Below are 23,044 nucleotides of genomic sequence, written 5' to 3'. Positions count from 1 at the left end.
AAATAATTTAAAAAAAATCGCATATCTGTCTGTCCGTTGTTCCATCCGTCTGTCTGTCTGTCTATCCGTCTGTCTGTCTGTCTGTCCATTGTTCCATCCATCTGTCTGTCTTTCTATGCGTCTGTCTATTTATCTGTCTATCATCCATCCATCAATCCATCTGTATTGTTCAGTCCGTCTATCTATCTATCTGTCTGTCTATCTGTCTGTCTATCTGTCTGTCTATCTATCTATCTATCTATCTATCTATCTATCTATCTATCTATCTATCTATCTATCCATCCATCCATCCATCCATCCATCCATCCATCCATCCATCCATCCATCCATCCATCCATCCATCCATCCATCCATCCATCCATCCATCCATCCATCCATCCATCCATCCATCCATCCATCCATCCATCCATCCATCCATCCATCCATCCATCCATCCATCCATCCATCCATCCATCCATCCATCCATCCATCCATCCATCCATCCATCTGTCTATCGTTTTATCCATCTATCTGTCCATCCATCCGTCCGTCTGTTCTATCTATCTATCTATCTATCTATCTATCTATCTATCTATCTATCTATCTATCTATCTATCTATCTATCTATCTATCTATCTATCTGTCTGTCTGTCTGTCTGTCTGTCTGTCTGTCTGTGTCTGTCTGTCTGTCTGTCTGTCTGTCTGTCCGTCTGTCCGTCTGTCCGTCCATCCATCATTCTATCATCCATCCATCCATCCATCCATCCGTCCATCCGTCCATCTAACGAGACCCTCTCTGTGAAAACCCAGCTTTTTTTTAACAAAATCATTCTACACAATGTAAAGAATATTCTGTGAAAATATAAGCTTGATTGATATCTTTAATATTGAGTTAGGCCATGTCAAAGATTTACTTCATTTCAAGAAATCATGTTTTTAGAAAAATCAATTGAAAGAAATGCTTATATTTAAAACTGCAACACATCTGAACCATACTTATCCTGACTTAAAGCTGAGATTCTCTCGTTTTCAGCGATAAATGACACATTTATGGCAAAATTCTTAAAGTTTTGGAAAACTGGTCTAATTGTTATGATGTGATGGTCCAAAAATCATAAAACTATTAAAATATAATGTTGCCTAATAGAAATACAATGTTTATAAATATAGAATATAAAAGACTAGTATTTTTAGTAGTATGAATAGTATTTTCCTTTGTTAGCCTTACATACTACCTTAACTACTACCTTTTTAAGGCAAATGTCATACTTAATGGTTCATTAACAGCGATATCTTTAAAATAAACTGACCATGTATTTGTTTATTACATTTATTTACCTAAACACAATATTATTCCTTACTCATAAAAGCCATTTATTAGTGGGCCACACTACAGTAGTCTTGCAGCCAGCAGAGACAACACTATTCATTTTTGGTTGTATTATTTTGCTTTGACTGCAAATTCAGAGCTCTGATAAAATCTCATTACTTTTGCCGCTGTAGATTCAACTAAAGCAAATAGCTATGCTGGAAACACTGCATATATTGGATTGAAATGCTTTTATAACCATTTTTCTCTTGTTCATTTTCACCCTTCCACTGTTTTTATATTAGACTTGCAGCTCCCTAATGTTACCAACACTTCCTTATACTTTGATTTATCCTATTCCAGAGCTGTTCGACAACTACATGCAGCAAGATGCACACGAATTCCTCAACTACTTGCTCAACACCATTGCAGACCTGCTGCAGGAGGAGAAGAGCCAGGAGAGACAGCAGAATGGAAAGGTAGTACAGAATGGTGGGAGTGGAAGTGGAGGAGGTGGAAGCGGCAGCAGCACAGGAGAAGGTGAAACAGAGGAAAAGACCCAGCAGACCTGGGTGCACGAGATCTTCCAAGGCACGCTGACCAATGAAACACGGTGCCTGAACTGTGAAGCGGTGAGTCAGAGGAAGTGGAGTGAATCATAAGCACTCTGAATAAGATATTGGGAACGAGTGTGTTTATGCGCCTATGCCATTACTAATTCAACTTTGACAAATCACCATCTGTGAGGCTGCATAGATGTGAAGGGAGAATAGTTTTCAACTATATTAGTTTTCAGTTTGCTGGGTTTGAATTGAGACTTGGGGGTGTGCTGTGATGATAGATGATTTAGCCTTTCATGCAGTGTGTCATGTAGGGTTTGCAGGGTTTGAAGTGAGGCTTGGGGGTGTGTTGTGATGATAGATGATTTAGCCATTCATGTAGTGTGTGGTGTAGCTCTTTGTGAATGTAAAAGGCTTCCATATTCTAACAACACAAAGCTATGTAGTTTTATTTATTTTTAACAGAATCGCATAATGCAATCTAGGACTGTGCAATTAATTGAAATCCTGTTTCGATTTTTGCCTCTAGTGATTAAGAAAAAGCATTAATTAAGATAAAACAATTATTATGCGTCATATCCTGCCCCCTTTCAAGCAGTCCGCACGTGTTCCTTAGTGAAAGTTTTTCCCTTTTCCTTAAGTGTTTCCTTTTCCTTAAGTGTTTCTTAGTGAAAGTATGTGGTTTTTGACTTTGTTTGCTAACTGTTTTTCATTATTAATCTAACAACAAAAGACAAGAAGACATTGCTCGCTGCTTTTGACTGAATGTAGCTTAAATAACAAATTGTGTAAGTAACGGAGGCCAGCTAGTGAAGTTCTATGCAGGTAAATCTCTGGTTCCATCCTAGCTCGGAATGGGTTGGGTGCTGTAGGACCTCTTGGTTACATATGGGGGCTCGTCCAGGATGAGAGTGAGGTTTAGGGAGTTGAGTGTAACGGAGGCTCATCTCAAAAGATGTTCTAGTGATAGACACTAAACGCCATGGTCTTTAGTCTCCTTGTTAGAGCAACCGACTCCCATGCGGAGTATCGCTGGATCGATCCTAGCTCGAAGCGGGTTGGGAGCAGGAGGACCAGTGCGTTACATGTGGGGGCTAGTTCTGGATGGGTGCGAGGTTTAGGGGGTGAATGTAACAGAGGCCAGCTAGCGAAGTGCTATGGCAAACCTCACTCCTCTGACCTCTAAAGGTGCTTTAGCGACTGACGCTAGAGGCCATGGTCTTTAGCCTCCATGTTATAGAAACTGACTCCCATGCAAAGAATCCCTGTTTTGATCCCAGCTCAGACCGGGTTGGGTGCTGTATGACCGGTGGGTTATATGTGGGGGCTCGTTCGGGATGGGAGTGAGTTTTAGAGCGTTGAGTGTAACAGAGGCCAGCTAGCGAAGTGTTATGCAGGTAAACCTCACTCCTCTGACCTCTAAAGGTGGTTTAGCGACTGACGCTAGAGGCCATGGTCTTTAGCCTCCATGTTAGAGCAACCTAATCCCATGCAAAGAATCCCTGTTTTGATCCCATCTCAGACTGGGTTGGGTGCAATAGGATACAGTGGGTTACATGTATATTTGTATTTCTTTTTCTTTTCATAATTATGAGAACTCTTTGTTAGTTTTTTTTACTTGTCCCATTCTGCTTTAGGATTATGAAATATATCTCTATCTTTTTGATCATATGGCCCACTGATAATCATTTAAAATATTTATGATTTCAATTATGACCACAATTATCTTATGCCATAGAGAGCTGTCCCTTATTCTACATCAGTGGTTTCCAATCTTTTCTTTTTGCCTGAGACCCCCTTTTCCCCCCAGAAAATATTGTAAGGCCCCCCTCCACATTTAATGATATTATTATCACTCATATAAGTTTGCAGTATGTATTTAAAAACAGTTTGTTTGTTACTATATCTAGATATGTTTATGCACAAATAATAGCCTGTGTAAAATGTCAAATTTAAAAGCAAAACATCAGTAGGCCATTTGTATTGGGTTTATCTTGCGGTATTGAGGATGAGTCATCTGCAAATGTCTTGTTAAATTTGGACAGTTCGTTAGCAAGAACTTTGGCGCAGATAATGCACTGTGGCTGGGAATCTTTGCTTCGAGAAAATGAAATAAAACCATAGTTCAGGTAACCATCTTGGTGTTTCCAGTATTGCTAGCGCTGCGACCCAAAGTGTTTGGAGCTTCCTCACCTGGGTCCAGTATGCTTGGGTCATTATTTTTAGCTGCTGAAGGCGAATCAGTGAGACTCAAATTACAAATTTGTCTTTTTTTTGGTCAGCCAGGGGATAAAATTAACTAAGGCAACATGATCGTTCTCCTAATTGTCCATTGCTAAATTTAAAATAATATATATAACCTGACCACCCACAGAGCTTGCTGAGGCCACCTTGTGGGCCAGGGCCCCCCTGTTGGGAACCAATGTCCTACATGACTGCAATGATTTTAGACACTTAAAGTCCAGAATTTATCATTAGCATTTTAAATGGAAAACTAACTTGATGGTACTTTTAAATGTCAAAGTTGTTGGTAAATGTAACATATTGTCTTTTGATATACGTGTACTGAGCCAATACAAATGTGCTGCTTGAGACAAAGACAAATATCCTGAAAAGTTCAAGTGTCTCTCAATAGGAACCAAAAACATTGTCAAAACATTCCATGTGAACTCAGTGCTTCAACTGTAATCATACAAATCTCCAATAACACTTTTGTGTGCCAAATTAATTCTGCAAACGACTTTGTTTGTATTTGACTTCCGTGTCAAAGGCAATAATACAATGCTTGTGTGTAGTTCTGCTCGACTTGAAGTTATACATGACACAGAAGAGAAAACAAGGTCAAACAAAGTCATTTTTACAGCTTTTTGTCACACAGTGTTCTTTGGAGCTTTAAAATGAGGGTGAGTAAAAGTGATGCAACGATTATAGATTTTAGTTGTACGATTAAAGTCTGAGAAATAATCACGTTTATTATGCATTCATTCATTTTAAAACACCACTAGTTTAGAAAATCACATGAAAACACTTTAAAATGTAGGGAGTTATTTACTGCTGCTCAGTAACCAATCAATACAGCACAAAATAATTATAAATAAAAAAAACAATAGTCCATTTCTCTCATTGGACTTTTGGGAGAACAGTGTAATTAAAGGCTGCTTGAACCTCTGTCTGAAAGGCACTTTTGATCAACTTTATTTAGAACTTGTTTGGTATTCTTCGTTTTTTTTTTCATTTAGTTAACAACCTCACTCATAGTTAATCCAGTGTTTGTGCGCATTAGCTTCGACGTACCAGTTTGGAATTTTAAACTCGTGCAAGTTGGCATAACTTTGTTTAATTGCAGTAGTTTTGTTTATGTTTATGCCATAGGTGAGTAGTAAAGACGAAGACTTCCTAGACCTTTCAGTGGACGTGGAGCAGAATACCTCCATCACACACTGTCTTAGGTAAGGCCTCAAATCCCTCACTTCTCTTTAAGATGTTCAGTAATGTGGAAAATTAACATGTTGTCTCTGCATTGACAGAGGTTTCAGCAACACAGAGACCTTATGTAGTGAATACAAGTACTACTGTGAGCAATGCAGAAGTAAACAAGAGGCTCAGAAAAGGTATGCAGCATGGCTGAAATCTGTCTTGTCCCTAAAGTGCATTTCTATTATATTCACATTGACGCCTTGGCATTCCTGGAACTAATGGCTCAGCATACCTTGTGTATACCTATGTTTATTTTCTCCCCATGAATGCATCTCTGTTGGCATATAAAGTGCTGTCTGGGAATGGAAATGGAATTTTGAGTTCAAATTGATCCCCTACTTCTTCTTCCTTACAGGATGCGGGTAAAGAAATTGCCCATGATCCTTGCACTGCACTTAAAGCGCTTTAAGTATATGGACCAGCTTCATCGCTACACCAAGCTATCCTATCGTGTAGTCTTCCCTCTGGAGCTAAGGCTCTTTAACACCTCTGGTGATGCTACAAATCCCGACCGATTGTACGACTTGGTGGCTGTAGTGGTGCACTGTGGGAGGTAGGCTTCAGTGTTTATCTTCAGGTGCTGATGTTTAAAGTCCATGTGAAAGTGAAGTTGACAATGTGCGCTAGCATAGTAAACATTAGGTGAAACAGACAATCTTTAGGTAAAAATTTAATCTATGAAAAAAAGTTTGTTTTGGTAATTTGAACGTCTGACCATTTGCTTCTACGTTAAGTGTGTTAGTTTGATGGCTTCCACCACAATATTTTTAATTCCTCCTACCATTAGTTTGCTATGAAGGAATGAGGGAAGCACCTTTTTGCGTCTGGCCGAGGTTTCTAAATCTACTGAAATGTCCGGGATTTAGTTTTGCTTTCGTTTTCCAAGCTGTCTTTAATTTTATGCGCACAGCTGCGAGAGCGGGAGAGACATTAAATAATAGATTCTTTAATCTAAACGACTCAGGAAAACTTTACTAAATACTCGGAGAGGACAAAATTACATCTAAATTGGCTACAGAATATATGTACACCATTAGAAAAGGGTAATTAACTAATTTGCCTTAGTTAAATAATCTACACGTTTTATTCTAGTAATTATTATCATTTTTAGAGATGTTTTTATTATTTTTTTTCTTTCATTTCGCATTTGCTGTATATTTTATTAAATATCAATAAATTACATATTTTTTACATCTAAAATACTTTGGCATTATTGTCAAAAATCAAACTATCTCTTGAATGAGATAGAGAGAAGCAGATTTTACTCGTCAGTGGCTGCACGAGGCACCTGAATAGCATAAAAGAGAAATAGTGGATTTTTTTTATTTAATTTTATTTCTTTTTTTTTCCATTGAAAAGAACACATAATAATAATAATAATAAAAATAGTGTTAAAAATCGAATAATGTTTTGTTTGTCGCATATAGTTAGCTATTTATGTGCTGTGGGTAAAAGGTGTGTTTTAATCCGGCTACCACTGCAAGTATATTTCAAACCTGTGGAAAGCACTGATCATCATACTGAAATAAGTCTAATTTTTACTAGTGATGAAATCAAATTTGCTAAATCTGTGACTCACATATTCATTCGGGTTTCCTTTTTTATTCTATTAGAAATTTTTGACCATATCATTTATACTAACTGTGGTTTTGTTTTCTTCTTTTGTAGTGGTCCAAATCGAGGTCATTATATCACTATAGTGAAGAGTCATGGCTTCTGGCTTTTGTTTGATGATGACATTGTAGAGGTAATGTATGATGTTTGTTTTACATAATCAATGATGTTTTCCGAAAGCGACGTTCCAGGTTTCATGCTCCCAATATCCAGAGAAATTCATTTTCCTTGTTTTTCAGATACCTCAAAATACAAAACATTTTTTTCCTTTAAATACAGCGGGGAAAATAAGTATTGAACTCGTCGACATTTTTCTTAGAAAGCATATTTCTAAAGGTGTCGTTGACTTTAAATGTTTCCCGGATGTTGGCAACGACCAAACAAATCCTTATATGTAAAGAAAACAAATCTAATTAGTTTACAAACTAAGTTTTACATAATAAAATGAAATGACACAGGGAAAAAGTATTGAACACATGAAGAAAGGGAGGTGTAGAAAGATAGTAAAACAGCAGCTGAAATCTCTCAGTAGTTTCTCAGCAACCCTCTGCCCTTCATCATTGTAAATTAATATTAGCTGCTTAAGTCCAACATCTACATTAGCAGGATGAAGATGAAACCAGGGTGGACATTTCAGCAAGACAATGCTGAATCCAAAATACACCCAAGGAAACTCTCAAATACTTTCAGAGAAAGATAATAAAGCTGTAAATTGGCCCAGCCAATCAGCACATTTAAATCCAATATAAAATACAAATGAGAGATCAGATTTGATAGACGAGGCCCACAGAAACATCAAGATTTTACACTCTGTTAAAGTCTGTGAAAAAACTCCCACCTGGGCAATGCATGTGACTTCATTGTCTATATGAGAGGCGTCGTTAAGCTGCCACCAAGGAATCCTTTTATACAATGGATTAAATACATTTCAATAGTTCGGTCATTTCATAGTCATTTCATTGTTACTACACATAGCCAGTTTTTCCAATTTTTTTTGTTTTGTTATATTTTTATGCTTGTATTATTTGGGTTTTTACCAAAATCTGGTTTAATTCCACATCAACAGCTCCTTTTAGAAATAATACTCCCAGGAAAAAACATGACATGTTCAATACTTATTTTCCCAGCTGTATACATCTCCCCATAGATACTCTACCTGACAAAAGTCTTGTCGTCGATCCCAGTTGTAAGAGCAACAAATAATAACTTAACTTCTAGTTGATCAAGAAAAGTGGCAGAATGTATCTGTTGAACATCTGTTGAACTGCATCCCAATCATCACAAATACTGCAGAAGACCTACTGGAACCCGCATAGACATAAGATTCTCACAGAAATCAGTCAGGTTGGGTGAATAAAAAAATCATGGTTTAGGATTGCATTCACTATTAGGGCGTGCGAGAGAACTGCAGAGTGTATGGCAACATCAACAGCCAGAGGTATCAAGACAATTGTGCTCACATTACAAACCACAGGAGAGGGCAAATTCTTCAGCAGGATAGCGCTCCTTCTCATACTTCAGCCTTCACATCAAAGTTCCTGAAAGCAAAGAAGGTCAAGGTGCTCCAGGATTGGCCAGCACAGTTACCAGAAATGAACATTATTGAGCATGTCTGGGGTAAAATGAAGAAGGCATTGAAGATCAATCCAAAGAATCTTGATGAACTCTGGGAGTCCTGCATGAACGCTGTCTTTGCCATTCCAGATGACTTTATTAATAAGTTATTTGAGTCATTGCAGAGATGTATGGATGCAGTCCTCCAAGCTCATGAGAGTCATACACAATATTCATTCTTTTTCCACTGCACCATGACTTTATATTCTATACTGGACATTATTTCTGTTAAGTCAGACCTCATTGTCCTAATGAAATAATTAAATCAAGGCATGATCATAATTTACTTCAGTAAAATAAGCGTAATCTAGAGGTCTTTGCCTTTCATATAAACCACTTCTGATACCAAATGATCAACTAGAAGTCAAGTTATTATTTGTTGTTCCTAAAACTTGGATAGGCGACAAGACTTTCGTCATGTACACTTCCAAATACATGAGCATGCATGTTTTCTTTGTTTTCAGAGAAGTAAAACAATTGTTTAAAGAAATGCTTCTGAAAGAGCTTTATTTGTTTTAACCTAGAATAGCCATTTAGTTTCATGTTCTAAGAAGATAACAAAGTAGAAGTATCTAAAAATGCAGTTTCAGTTCAGCAAACGCTGCTCTTTCTTCCTCCAGCTTTTATTGTAGTATGTTAATTTTCACGTTGAGTTTTTGGTGATTAGCGCTGAATGCGTGAATTGATCTCAAGGTGTTTGGATGTCTTGCTCTGCACAGTAGCACCTCTGCTAACCCTCCTTGTCAGGTGATTTGCAGCTGCTGTTTATGCCTCAGCAAGTGCCTGTCTGGAGTTGTCCTCACATTGACCCAAATACTTGTGCGTTCGCTGAAGGATGAGAATAGCAATGCACTAATGAGACTAAGACTCTTGTCATTGGTTTGCTGAATGACATGGAGGTTTGTGTATTCTTGCTATGAAAAAACAAGCTTTACATATTGTAACCCAACACCATCTTTCCATTACGTCTTCATGATGTTGATTAAATGTGTTCTAGAGTTCTGGTTTAAGAGTGTACTTTGAATTGACATTTAGACAGATTTTTCATCAACAAAATATGCATTTATAGTATAAATTCATTCAGTTTTGACTCACAAATGTCATATCCACTTTACTACATGCTATTCCAGACAAATATTTACAGGTATGTTGTAAACACAAACTTTCAGGTGCTTCTCGGAACATGAAGTGGTTCTTGTAGCGTAAACATGAAAAGCAGCAGTCTTTTATAAATATCAAGCACAGTTAGGATGTGCATCTTTGGATGTTGATGGAGCAGTGCTTAGCTGTGTTATATGCTAAAGTGAGATGCTGTTTTGATGATCTGGTATCTTCCACATCTGGAAAGCAAGACATGAAAGCATTGAAACATTTCCACAGTTCAACATAATGCAGATGCTTCAGAAGTCACGGTCGGTGTAATTTCTGCACCACTGGTAAACAGTAAACACATTTTCTCAGTTTATCGCTTAAGTCAACGTTATATTGTTTGGCCTAGCTGTGAATCACAAACAGATCTATTCAGTGTTACTAACTGCACAGATATCATATGCTTCCGTATATAAATGGATGCAGTACCAAAGCTGTATGGACTTTTATTCTATAACCCGAAAACACAGATACATTTTTTCGGAATAAAAAAAAGTGTGTCTCCACCAGTGGTGTAGTGGTTAGTGTGTTGACACATGCACTCCGGTGCTCACGGCGACCCGAGTTCGATTCCCACCTTGTGGTCCTATGCCAATCCTTCCCCTCTCTTTGCTCCCCACACTTTCCTGTCAATACTCTATACTGTCCTATCAATTAAAGGTGAAAATCCCGAAAGAATAATTATATAAAAAAAAGTGTTTTAAAGCAACACTAAAAGTTTTTTAACCTTAAAAATATCTCTAAAATTCAGTAGTCTATTCTACTCTGCCAGTAGTAGAATATATTTAAGCTAGAGGAATTCCGCTGCTGTGGCTACAAGATTGGCCTCCTGTTACCTGAAATTAGGGCTGGGCAAAATTGCCTTTTTTATTTTTAAATCTCATATTTTTTCACAAAAAATGGATTTACGATAAATTTTTCCCTCCACAAAAAAATGCTTGAGTTAAAGGTTAAATATTTATATGATATAAAAATAATAAAGATAAAAAGTTGTTATTTAAAAATTAATTTAACAAGCTCTTTACATAATTGCACACAATACTTTTATAATAATAACAAATGAACTTATTTTATACCATTACAGTAAAAGTAAACTCATAGTGATTGTTAAAAAGGGGACCTTTTTTAAGATGCTTTATTTAATTTTTTCAATAAACGCATTAAGATGTTTATTGATTTTTATTTAGTTTTATATCAGTTGATATAAATCACTCACATTAGGCTAGTGGGTTGCATTTTATTGCTATTATTTGCATCGGTGCATCGCTGCATCTGGTAGATTAGTCTAGTGCACTAAGTGAGTTTTGTCAGTGTCAATATTTAGAGTAATGAACGTCTTTGCGGCTGGGTCACGTCATTTATCTGGAATCAGCAATGTTGGATTTCAACATTAGATTGGTAACATTTGCTTTCATATGCCCATCTTCTCCATTAATTTTCTCATCCATTACTTCTTACTGTGAAAAATATGTGGAGTTTCAAATGCATGTCTCGTGGTAAATGCATAACTGAGAGTCCTGAACTATGCAGTTTTTTGTTGGGTGTGTTTGTGCATCTGTGGTTTTATTTTCTTTTTTATAAAGAGCGAAACATTTCTCTGATTTCTTCTCTGCTCGCTGCATGTTGATTGTGTGTTTCTATGGCAAATGCGGGGGGAAATACGGGAGCCCAGTGGGGTGTGTCACGTGTTTTCATTCAAACAAATTGATGTGAACTTCAGGAACACTTTCTCTTTGCAGCAGTGTTTCATTCGTGTGCAGTTACTGGCATGCTTTTGACTCCACAATTTAACTTCTCTCTAGAAGTTATCAACTGATAAAATTATTATATATATATATATATACGCAAACATCGAATATATTTAGCCAAACACATTTGCCTCATTTCCTTGAGTATTTGGTACGTGTATCATCCTAATCAGGCCTGCATTTCACTGCCAATAGTACCCTTCTTGGTCTGTGTGGTGTACGCCCGAGAAAAATGGCGTCAGTGTCATTCTTGTTCAAAGAAGACAGCAGATTCGGCCTTTCACATATTTGTCCGGTGCATGCTCAAGCTCAAGCTCATTATTTCTAGATATGCAGCAAACACATGCAAATAGAAAGAGGAAGGGGTTCTTTCCACATGTTAAGACGTGACGTGTAAATGGTCCTGTAAATAACAATTAAGGCCACAGGCAAGAAATGTGGCTGTTAGTCACAAAAAGGATAAATGGCTTTGTTTGAGTTCCGGTCGACTATGGTTCATTGCATTACCGTAGTCTTACATAGCCAAAAAATGAAACCATAAAACAAAGACTGTGGATGGTGCTTCCTGGGTTGTTCGCCTTGCTTGTTGTCGGTGCAAGTGATGATTTTTTGGTACTTCTGACAGTGGAAAACCCTATTATGAATGCTAAGCCAATCAAATAAATTGTGAGCAAAGTATAAAGCGAGCAACTGGCTAACCAGATTAAATGGGGTTTCCTTTAAATTCACCTTCACCTTTCTTTGTTCCCACAGAAAATAGACGCCCAAGCAATTGAGGAATTCTACGGTCTGACATCGGACATCTCCAAAAACTCAGAGTCAGGGTATATACTCTTCTACCAGTCTAGAGACTGAGCCAGCAGGAGTGATTGGCGGAATGGGAGGGTGTGATTTGTGAGAGACCGGATCGGGCAGAAGAGGGGCTTGGGCTGTGTTGACAGAGCTCGGCCTTCTGCTTCATCCCCTCTCAGTCAAGTCCCCTTTCATCAGTCGAGCTTTGCACCGGAGCGTCAATCAGGCCGCAGACAGGAGCAGTTGATGCCAGAGCGACCTGGACACAGCACAGCAATCGCCAGGCAGACGTAATCGTCGTCTGGTTTGCCGTCGTCTCACTCGCCTGCTTTGTGTTGCTCAGCACACACAAAAACGCACATAAACACACGCGAAATGAGCTACACATACGTCTTGATGGCCTGAGAACGGACACTGTACAAACTTTGTTTTTCTTTCCCCATCACACGCAGTAATAAGGTTTATTTTAATAGTCTGGTTCGCTTCTCTACACATCGCATTCATGGTGTGAGGATCTATGGTTTGGCACAATGTCATGGTCAGTTCAGAAAGGCACACAATGGTTCTTGCAATGTCATGGATCATGCTACGTCTGCTAGTTCTCATTGTGCTGTACCCAGAAGCAGTAAGTCATGTTGTCATTGTAGTAGAACTGCTCGACCTGAATGGGTAAATCTGAAAGGGTTTATACGAGTATGAAAAGGATGAGCGTTTTGGTGTCAGGAACTTCACAAGTGATCTCACGTAGGGCTTATTGGAATGGGTTGACGAGCGCTCTGCTCTGTATTCCGTGAATGTAAAACATTCTGCCAGTTCGTGTGGACTGCGAGTGAGTGTACAGATTGATCGTGTCATGTAGTGCACACTAGAGTGTAACACACAAGGAGAAGGGAAAGTAGGGCTTTATAATATTCCCAATATAAACTGAAGTGAAACCTAAAAGCTGCGCACATTTCCAGTCGTGTTTCATTAACACTGTGAGATTGTCTGAACTCATTCAGTTTAGTTAGTAAACAGTTGGAATGTTGGAGGATTGAGTATAGTATGGCTCTGCACTCCATTATATAGTCCTCATTCATTCATTGATGGATTTGGCTGCATCTCTTCTGATTAACTCCTCTCTGGATCTGAATAGTCTTCTCCGGCATCTTCATTAATAATATCTGAACTCAATATAGGCCTAGATGGGAAGCGAAGCACAGCCAGTGCTGAAGGGCAGTCTTTCTGTGAATGTCTGCTCAAACCTGCTTGGCTCGGAAATAGGTTGACGACTCGGATAAAGGGTTGCTTCTAGATTGTAGCCCAGCCTTGGAGGTTAAACCACCTTTTTTTTCCCCACGTTGGCTTGACGTTAGTGAATCTTTACAGGACAACTAGACCTGCAATCTATTGAGATTTACAGGCACAAATAAACGCATCAAGCAAGTTTAGGTATTAAAGGAACTTTAAGTATTAAAGGAAGCTAATTTTACAAGCCCTCTAAAGTTAAACAGTTGAGTTTTACCATTTTTGATCAATTTAGCAGGTCTGGCGGGAGCACTTTTAGCTTAGCTTAGCATAGATCATTGTATCAGATTAGACCATTAGCATCTCGCTCAAAAATTGCAGTAATAGCTGTCTCATTTCAGAAGCTGTATCCTCCGAAGGATGCAGACCTTAAAGGTTAGTCCTTTGAAGTCCAGACAAGTCGAACGGAGCATTTTGAAATGAGACGATCTAGCCTACAGAGGGCATATCTCGTCTCCTAACAGCCATAACAGCTGCCGTTAATAAGCGCTAATAAAATTCGTAATTATTTTATTTATTATTTAGAGTGATTTTAAAACTTATTTTAAGCAATCTGCAGGAAAAACAAAGTTTACAAAAATCATAAAAATGTCAACGTCACGTCCTACTCTTTTTGTTTTTTTAAGATGTGTTTAGCTATTCAAGTAAAATAAATCGAATTCATTCATTTAATCTGGAGTTTTCTTTTAAAACGTCCTGCAGTTATCAGCGCGCAATGAATCTTAGGACGTTCCAGGCCGCAAAAGATCCACCGGTTGTGTTCTACATTACCTGGGAAACAAAGGACGCATTTTGAGGCTGCATTTCAAGGAGCCTTTACATTTTTTTTAAATGAGACCGCCTTCGTCGCGCAGCGCACTTCAAATGTATCCTTCGGAGGATGCAGTCTGTGAAATGAGACAGCTAATATTATGCTGCACCTGAAAATAGTCCCCAGCTAGCTAATTAAGTAAAAGATTAGTGTAATACTGCACCTGCTGCAGCCATGGTACTTGATTATTACGCCAGAATTACAAATTCCTAGCCACAGTAGCCTGGTAAAGAGCCAATTTTCATTTTCAGTTGGTCCTAGTACATGTTTAAACTACAGAAGAGTCAAGCTTTAAACTTTTAACTTTTTTTTTTTGAGAGCCAGATGCTAATGGTCTAATCTGATTCAATGATTTATGCTAAGCTAAGCTAAAAGTGCTCCCCAGCTAGACTGAATGGATTCAATAACGGTCAAACTCAACTGTTTAACTCTAGAGGAGTTGTAAAATGAGCCTATTTCCAAAATAAAAGTGGAGTGTTCCTTTAAAGCCTAAGTTTTACTAGTACATGCCAGCAAGGTACAGCAGTACAGGATTCCAGTTCTGAGCACAATTGCTTAGTCCAGTGTTTCTCAACCATGTTCCGGGAGGACCACCAGCTCTACACATTTTCCATGTCTCCTTGACCAAACACACCTGATTCAGATCATCAGCTCGTTAGCAGAGACTGAAAGACCTGTAACGTGTGTGACAGACAAAGAAGACATCCAAAACATGCAGTGCTGGTGAACATGGTTGAGAAACACTGGCTTAGTCTGTTTTTCTATTTTATCCGGATCAAATAAGACTAAAAATGATGATCTAAGATGGTATAAAAACGAACAAGTGGTCTTTTTTTTATTTCAGGTTTCCTGTGTAAATGACACTGGTTTTATTTGATTGTTGGTTTAACGGAGACGCGCTTTAATCTGTGAGAGGTCATAACTGACAGTGCTGCTGATTATTATTCCATTCATCCTGAAGTCTACTTGGTATCGATGCATGTGTGGTATAACAACTCTTGACATTGTTATAAAGCATGCATAAAGGTCTTATAAACAAGACATCACAATGTCTGTAAAGAGGTTTAAGCTTCTCGCTGGTCAGTTGAACTTACTGGCATAGCGTGTCTCAAGTAGACTCAACTGTATGTTGAAATGAACTGACATATGGTGCCATGTCATGTAAATTCCACATTTACACATACTAGGTAAACAAGTGTTTGTAGATGTGTCATCATCACTTTTGAATTAAAGGGATAGTTCACCCAAAAATCAGAATTCTGTCATCATTTAGTCACCATTGGCTTGTTTGAAACCAGATTAGAGATTAGTTGAACACAAAAGAAGATATTTTGAAGAATGTTGCTAACCTGTAACCATTGACTTCCATAGTAGGAAAACAAATGTTAAGGAACTCAATGGTTTCCAACATTCTTCAAAATATCTTCTTTTGTGTTTGGAACAAGTCAAGGTTGAGTATATGATCGCAGAATTTTCATTTTTGTATCAGCTATTCCTTGAAGGCTTCTCCAAGCGGAGTTAACTGGATATTTTATTTCTTTGATTTGTGATCTAGTATAGTTACGGGAGAAGGATTGTTTCTTTTATTTGATGATTTTATTTATGTGTAATTATAAATGTTATATTAACTTTTCTTTGACATTCTCATTTTTATACATTTTGCTAATTAGTCCCTTATTTGGACACCAGGTCTGTTGTGTGTGATGAAGCAGAAACGTAAGGGTGAACGTTGAAATGACTTACCAGATTAATGCTGCAAACTTGAGACGCTCAGTTACTAGTCATAGAAACCGTTAATGCACTGATCTGAGTGTTAGCTACGTTTTGGCATTAGCAAACAGACGTGAACTGTATCTAATGCCATGTCATGCTAACGTTAGTTGTTTCATCCCGCCCCTTCCTATAACATTGTAATGATGTTTATTCCATACTGGGTTTGAAAAAAGTGCACTTTCGATAAAAGCAATGTACAAATTGTAAACCAGGTGAATGATCTGGTGGAGTGGAGTGGACAGCGTGGATGAAAGATGGGACTGGGTCATCCTGTCCCAAATAAAAACAAACAAAACACATCAACCACCTCATGGGGGTTCATATAGTGGTCTCTGTTTCTTTATCATGTCATGTAACACTAATGTGTTCACTTTCAGGAATGCTGTTTTTCATGATTCACTAAATCTTCACGGTTTTGGTTAGGCAGTGGTAAGAGATCTGAAAGGGATAGTTCACCCAAAAATGACTATTTGATTATTTACTCTAGGGTGGGCGATATGGCAAGAATGCAATCTCCATAATTATTTATTGAACGATAGTGATATATATTTCGATATAAAGTGTTAATGCTTTCAGATTTAAAAGAGTACCTTAATGACTGAAGCCACAAAAATTAGAGGGGCCATTAAATGGCATGACATATTTTCGGTGGCTGAAAATTGGGTTCATCTCTAATATGATGAAGAGTTGCCACAACACTGTTACATGCCAACACAATCTCACGGCAATTCGTAACTTTATGATTTAGTGGCTAATTCGTACGATCTAATTCGTACAATTTAGTACGATTTGCTCATCCGCCAATGACGGTTGGGTTTAGGGGTGGGGTTAGGTGCCACGCCTCCTTTTTAAAATCGTACAATTTCGTACGACTGAACTCGTACGAATTCGTATGAATTAGCCACTAAACTGTCAAAACGTAAAATACTTACGTTTTCTCTTGAGATCAGGCTGTACATGCTGCGAAATTGGACCCCTCCGACCATACACAAACATCACACATTTCAGGGGAAGACAGGTCAGTCGAGACAGGTTGGAGGTTTAAAAAAAAAAAGCTCCTCAGACTGTACTTAAAGTAGGGCAATATGAACACTTTTAGATTCCTATTGTTGCACATTTCTGCTGTGAGATTGTTGGTAACCAAGTAGTTTATAATAGCCATTGATATTCTAGCATTTTCACATGCTACTGGTTGGTGGCAGAATTGCGCAGAAACTAAGGTGGGCGAAAATTCAATACATCTCTAATATGATGAAGAGCCTTTATTTGTCACAACACTGTTACTAGAGCTGGGCGATTATTTGAAAAGTAATCGAAATCGGCATTCAGAACCAATAATCGATCTAATTTTTCCAGGTTGGTTTTTATTTTTTCTATTAATTCTTTAAAAGGAACGCTACGGGTGGTATGACGTTGTTCCTTTTCGCGCTTACCAGCTGATGGTAAGGACCAAGGTAAGCAGATTTAGCTTCCTTTTGTTGCCCATTTCTGCTGTGTAATTGGCTCTTAGATCGATATAAAAGTCCAGAGCTTTTCACTGTTATTGACATTTTATCGCGATTCGATATAATAGTGTTTATCAGCCCTAATTTACTCTCCTCAAATATTTCAAACTTGTGTGACAATTTTTGTTTTTGCTGGACATGAAAGATATTTGGAGATTGTTGGTAACCAAATAGTTTATAATAGCCATTGATATTCTAGCATTTTCACATGCTACTGGTTGGTGGCAGAATTGCGCAGAAACTAAGGTGGGCGATATGGCAAAACTGCAATCTCAATAATTATTTTATATATATATATATAATGATAACGATATATATTTCAACATAAGTTGTTACTTCCAGATTTAAAGACTACCTCAACAATGACTGAAGCCACAAATATTAGAGGCTCCATTAAATGGCATAACATATTTTCGGCCGATAAATATTTAGTGGCCAAAAATTCGATACATCTCTAATATGAAAAGTTGTCTGTTACATGCAGCGAAATTGGACCCCTCCAACCATACACAAACATCACACATTTCAGGGGAAGGCAGGTCAGTCGAGACATAACAGAAAAAGAGGAAATAAGATACATTGGGGGGAAAAATGAAAGCCCCTCCCACTGTCCTTAAAGGGGGTCAATATCAACACACTTTTAGATTCCTATTGTTGCACATTTCTGCGGTGTGATTGGCTCTTAGCTCAATATAGAGTAAAAAAAAAGTCCAGAGCTTATCATTGTTATTGACCTAAATTTGATATAATGTTTATAGGCCCGGCCCTAATTTACTCACCTCAAATATTTCAAACTTGTGTGACTATTTCTTCTGCTGGACATGAAAGATATGTGAAGATTGTTGGTAACTAAAGTTTACAATAGCCATTGATATTCTAGCATTTTTACATGCTACTAGTTGGTGGCAGAATTGTGCAGAAACCGTTCTAAATTTGTTGAAAATTTCGCGAAAGTGTGTAAGTGTTACTCGGAGAAGACGATTGTGTGCCCACCACTCTTCCAGATGTGACATTAATAAATGACTGCAGTCAGAGCACTGCCCTGTAAACTCTAAAGCATAAAATTCAGATAGTGTGTCTTCAGAATAACAAGCACACAGAAAAAACAAAACAAATCAGAGTCTGAAACAGGTGCGTGTGCTGATTTCCTTTTGATCTTTTGTTATTGTGTCTATTTTTGATCGAGCCCCTGCCTTCACATTTCTTTTTTTTTTTTTTTTTTTTTTGAAGGTAACGCACACACTGACACTTTTTTTTTTCCACACAAAACAAAATTTGTGGCATGCCAGTGTGTACCACAGGCTCTGAACGGGGTTGTGGGCTCGCAAAGGAGTTTGACATTAGTCCAACGACAGAAACGTGGCAGATGTTTGTTTAGTTTGCCTTTATTTTAATTTATTTATTGTGGATTTTATGCATTAATAAATCAAGATGTCGCCAATTTTCTTTAAAAAAACAAAAAACATGGAATAAATGGTGTAGTAGTGCTTAAACGCTCAGTTCAATCTGCATAAGATTTAAGTTAATCTCTCAAAACACATCTTTGTAGTGTATGATGAATTTGGTACATGACCACCGCTTTTATTAGATATTATTAGATATTTTATTAGATATTAGAAGTCCTTTTTAATGTTAAAGACTTTATAAATATGAACATTGCTGTGAATTTAAGCGTTCACACGCTTTTAGATCAAATCGGAGCATACACACACTTTCAGAGCTTAATTTGAGCCGGAGAGAATGTGAAAGAACGCTTGGTGATTGTTTCGTGAGCAGCGAAAATACATAATGGCATATATAAATAGCCTACCTACATAATATTTGTATTTTCAAATGGCAAAGAGGCAGTTACGCATATTTTCAGATTTTAGAACCACAAGTAAATCTGATAATGAGCCTGATCAGAGGAGATCTTGAAAAGATAATGTCTCTGGATCAGGATAGCGGGAGGCAGAAGCAAATCCAGAAAACATGACAGAAGAGGAAACAGGGGGCTCTTCTTGAAGATTTGACTGAGTCATTTAATACATTTTTTCACTTGACATAATAGTGAAGTGAACTGAACAGTGATTGTTCATATGATTTATGTTTGTAGCTACATGTTTTTATCATCCATGACTGACCTATAATGTTATCTGACACAAAATAATCAAAGACCGTTCAGAAAATATGAAGATATCTTTTTCCACTATCACTTCTTTGTGTTCAACAGAAAATGCAATCTCAAACAGGTTTATGACAAGTGAAGGTTGAGTAAATAATCATTTTTGAGGTGAACTATTCCGTTAAACACAAAAGAAAGTTATTATGGAAGTCCGGCTAGCATCAACCTAGCTACTGAAGTTGTTCAAAACTATCTTCTTTTGTGTTAAAAACTGAAATAAAGACTTAAACTTATGGTTCACTCCCTGTAGAATGTTTCCTCACACCCAACTGGTTTTAAACTTTTCGAATTTCTTTCTTCTGTTGAACACAAAACAAGATATTCTGAAATAATGTTAAAAAAGCAGCCATTGGCATCCTTAGCAGTAGGATCTAGGCATGGGCCAGTATAAGATTCTGACAGTATGATAACCCTGGATAAATATATCACGGTTTCACAGTATTACTGCTTTAAAATATGCTCTTTTTAAATGTTTGAGTAACTAACGACAACCTTTTTCCTCATTGAACATGGTCTATGTTATTTTAACATTTATAATATTTTGGAGCAGTAAACATTCATTCATTCATTTTCTTTTCAGCTTAGTCGCTTTATTAATCTGGGGTCGCCACAGCGGAATGAACCGCCAACTTATCCAGCACATGTTTTACACAGCGGATGCCCTCCCAGCCGCAACCCATCTCTGGGAAACATCCATACACACTCATTCAAACTCACACTACGGACAATTTTAGCTTACCCAATTCACCTGTACCACATGTCTTTGGACTGTGTGGGAAACCGGAGCACCCAAAGGAAACCCACATGTACGCAGGGAGAACATGCAAACTCCACACAGAAACGCCAACTGAACCAGCCGAGGCTCGAACCAGCGACCTTCTTGCTATGAGGCGACAGCACTACCTACTGCGCCACTGCATCAGCCGAGCAGTAAACATGTCAAGCTAAATAATGAAAATAAATTATTGACTTCTGCTGTCTTCATTTGTTTCAAAACCACAGATTTCTTTACAACTTGAAAAGGCATCTTTGGATATATTTCTTTTCTTTGAATATAAAGCAAGTCACTGCACTGTCTACAGCATGATTGTATGTTAGTTTTAAGCCATTTCTTTCTTAAATGTTTCCTAAATCTTGGACTAACCACTAGCTTTTGATGTGGAGGGTCCTTTTGCTGGAGACTTAGACTTAACTTTATTATCCTGAAACTAAAATTGCAGCAAGGTGCTGTAACACAGGTGAAGCTCCATGTACACATTAACAAGATATTACAAATCAACATTTTTTAGGTGCATCTCACTCTCCGCTGGACTCATTTAATGACCTAATGGCCACCATTATAAAAGACTTTCTAGTTCTTTTTGTCCTGCAAATAGGAACCCTAAAATGGCAGCAGCCGAAACAGAGTACAATGGGTGATCTGGGGTGCATAGGATACTCGGAGTTCTCTTTAAAACATAATTATGGTAAATTACCATTGAACTAGTTTGGTTAAAACCGATGACCTGCCAGCCACCTTCACAAGGCTACTCAACCTGTTCTTTTGACAAACTCAGGTTATCATACCAAGCTACAATGCAGAAAGATAAGACGGATTTAATAAATTGTTCATAAAACAAACAGTCATCATAGAGGTAAAAACCCGAAACGATAAGTTTCCTCAAAAAAAGTCTTAAAAAACAGATACTTTGCCCTAAAAATCCCTTATTAAAATAGTTATAAAAACACGTTAAAAAACAAATACCTTAGGAATGGTAAAACACAAAATTTCAACGGTTTTAAAACCGTAATTTTTTAATACTGGTTATCTGCCTGGTAGGAACAAATACTGTGAATGTCAACGCCTGTTTTTTTCCCCCTCTTCTACAGAATTCTTCAATATATCTTCTTTTGTGTTCAACAGAAGAAAGAAACTCAAACCAGTTTGTAAAACGTGGAGCATTTTAATTTTGGGGTGAACAACCGTAACTCTTTTAAACAGTTTTGAAACAATGGATGAGCTTTCCCTACAAAGGTGCATTCAGTAGTTTGAAATCAGTTATATTTACAAATGTAAAACACACATGCCATGTTTAAACAATAAAAAAAGGAAGGAAAAAAATACTTGACTGTCTAAAGAAGCAGAAATGGTTATGAGCCAGGAGTGGGAAAAACAGTATAATAAGTAAACAGGTGGACAGATTTGTAATGGAGAAAATCGCAAAAATGCATATGAAAAGATGGATATTTTGGTTTACTTGGAAGATAATATATACCCTTACAAGTATTATTATTAGCAGGTTAATGTCAATTTCTAACAGCATTGCGTCATTAGTACACAATGAACAGCCATGCTAAAGCTAAAGCTACAGAATGCACCTTTAAAAATCTGTACAAAAGTGACTGAAATCGAATAGAAAATGATTTAATAGCAAATAAGAACTGATGAAACTACCTTGATCTTCAACTTGTGAGCAAAGAAGGTTTGGCTCCAGCTTAAAGTCCAATATTAGTCCTTTTGTCAAAATGAACGAAGTGTTTCTTAATGAGAAGTGCATGGGTAAGTTCATTTGGCATTTGGTGATAGGTGTTTCTACTACTGCCAACTAAAGAATTGCCAGTGTTCACTCAGAAAAACATTGCTCTTATAAAAGAAATACAGCCTTTTCTTTTACCTAACAAGGTGTTCAGATATTTAATAGTCAATTTGTCTAGTATCTAGTTATATGAATCCTTACGTCAATGTAATGTCGACGTCAGTGAATATCCCCCCCTTGTGGTTCAATGATGCCATGAGTTCAGAGAGCGTTCTCCAAAGAGAGTCAAGTTATCAGAAAATACCCCATTCTTCAAAAAGAAAAGAGAAAGAGTCTTCCATATCACCTAACGTTTCTCAGACTGCGAGTGGTCATTGAAGAAATTTTGCAGCGAAGGACTTCTTCTGACAACAGGTATCTGAAAAGCAACATGTACAGCATTTAAGGGCACAGAATCCATTTTGTCCACATAAAAACAACTCAAAACTACCAAACGTAGCCTACTATATGAGCTTTATTTACCAAAACAAATGTGTTAATATATATGTAAATACTTCTAAGCCTCAGTTAGCTGCCGATACATTTGAAAACGAATACAACTAGCAGGCTTCAAAAAAGCTTGTGTATTATTGTAAACAAATAATATAAGAGATGTCTGTTTTTGTTGAAATGTTCAGGACCTACATGTAATAGATTTGTGTATATAAAAAGCTGCTTTCTATTTATATAAGTTGTATAACAGCCTA

General features: G+C 37.5%; 2 protein-coding genes across 4 annotated transcripts in view; one reads left to right on the top strand and one right to left on the bottom strand.

Annotated features, from left to right (window-relative positions):
* usp12b (ubiquitin specific peptidase 12b) overlaps positions 1 to 13,021 on the top strand; it is a 27,628-nt gene extending 14,607 nt beyond the window's left edge. The window contains exons 4-9 of the mRNA XM_056462125.1: positions 1,652 to 1,920; positions 5,221 to 5,297; positions 5,376 to 5,459; positions 5,681 to 5,878; positions 6,994 to 7,072; positions 12,204 to 13,021. Coding sequence (XP_056318100.1) covers positions 1,652 to 1,920; positions 5,221 to 5,297; positions 5,376 to 5,459; positions 5,681 to 5,878; positions 6,994 to 7,072; positions 12,204 to 12,305 — 809 coding nt within the window. The 3' untranslated portion in view covers positions 12,306 to 13,021. The remainder of the gene's footprint in view (positions 1 to 1,651; positions 1,921 to 5,220; positions 5,298 to 5,375; positions 5,460 to 5,680; positions 5,879 to 6,993; positions 7,073 to 12,203) is intronic.
* Positions 13,022 to 19,324: 6,303 nt separating this feature from the next.
* arhgap36 (Rho GTPase activating protein 36) overlaps positions 19,325 to 23,044 on the bottom strand; it is a 106,864-nt gene continuing 103,144 nt past the window's right edge. For all 3 annotated transcript variants that reach the window (XM_056462122.1, XM_056462123.1, XM_056462124.1), the window contains exon 13: positions 19,325 to 22,716. In XM_056462122.1, the coding sequence (XP_056318097.1) occupies positions 22,645 to 22,716 (72 nt within the window). In that variant the 3' untranslated portion in view covers positions 19,325 to 22,644. The remainder of the gene's footprint in view (positions 22,717 to 23,044) is intronic.

Source organism: Danio aesculapii, chromosome 7 (assembly GCF_903798145.1).
Source record: "Danio aesculapii chromosome 7, fDanAes4.1, whole genome shotgun sequence".
NCBI classification, from domain to species: domain Eukaryota; kingdom Metazoa; phylum Chordata; class Actinopteri; order Cypriniformes; family Danionidae; genus Danio; species Danio aesculapii.
This window is presented reverse-complemented; position numbering and strand designations above follow the sequence as displayed.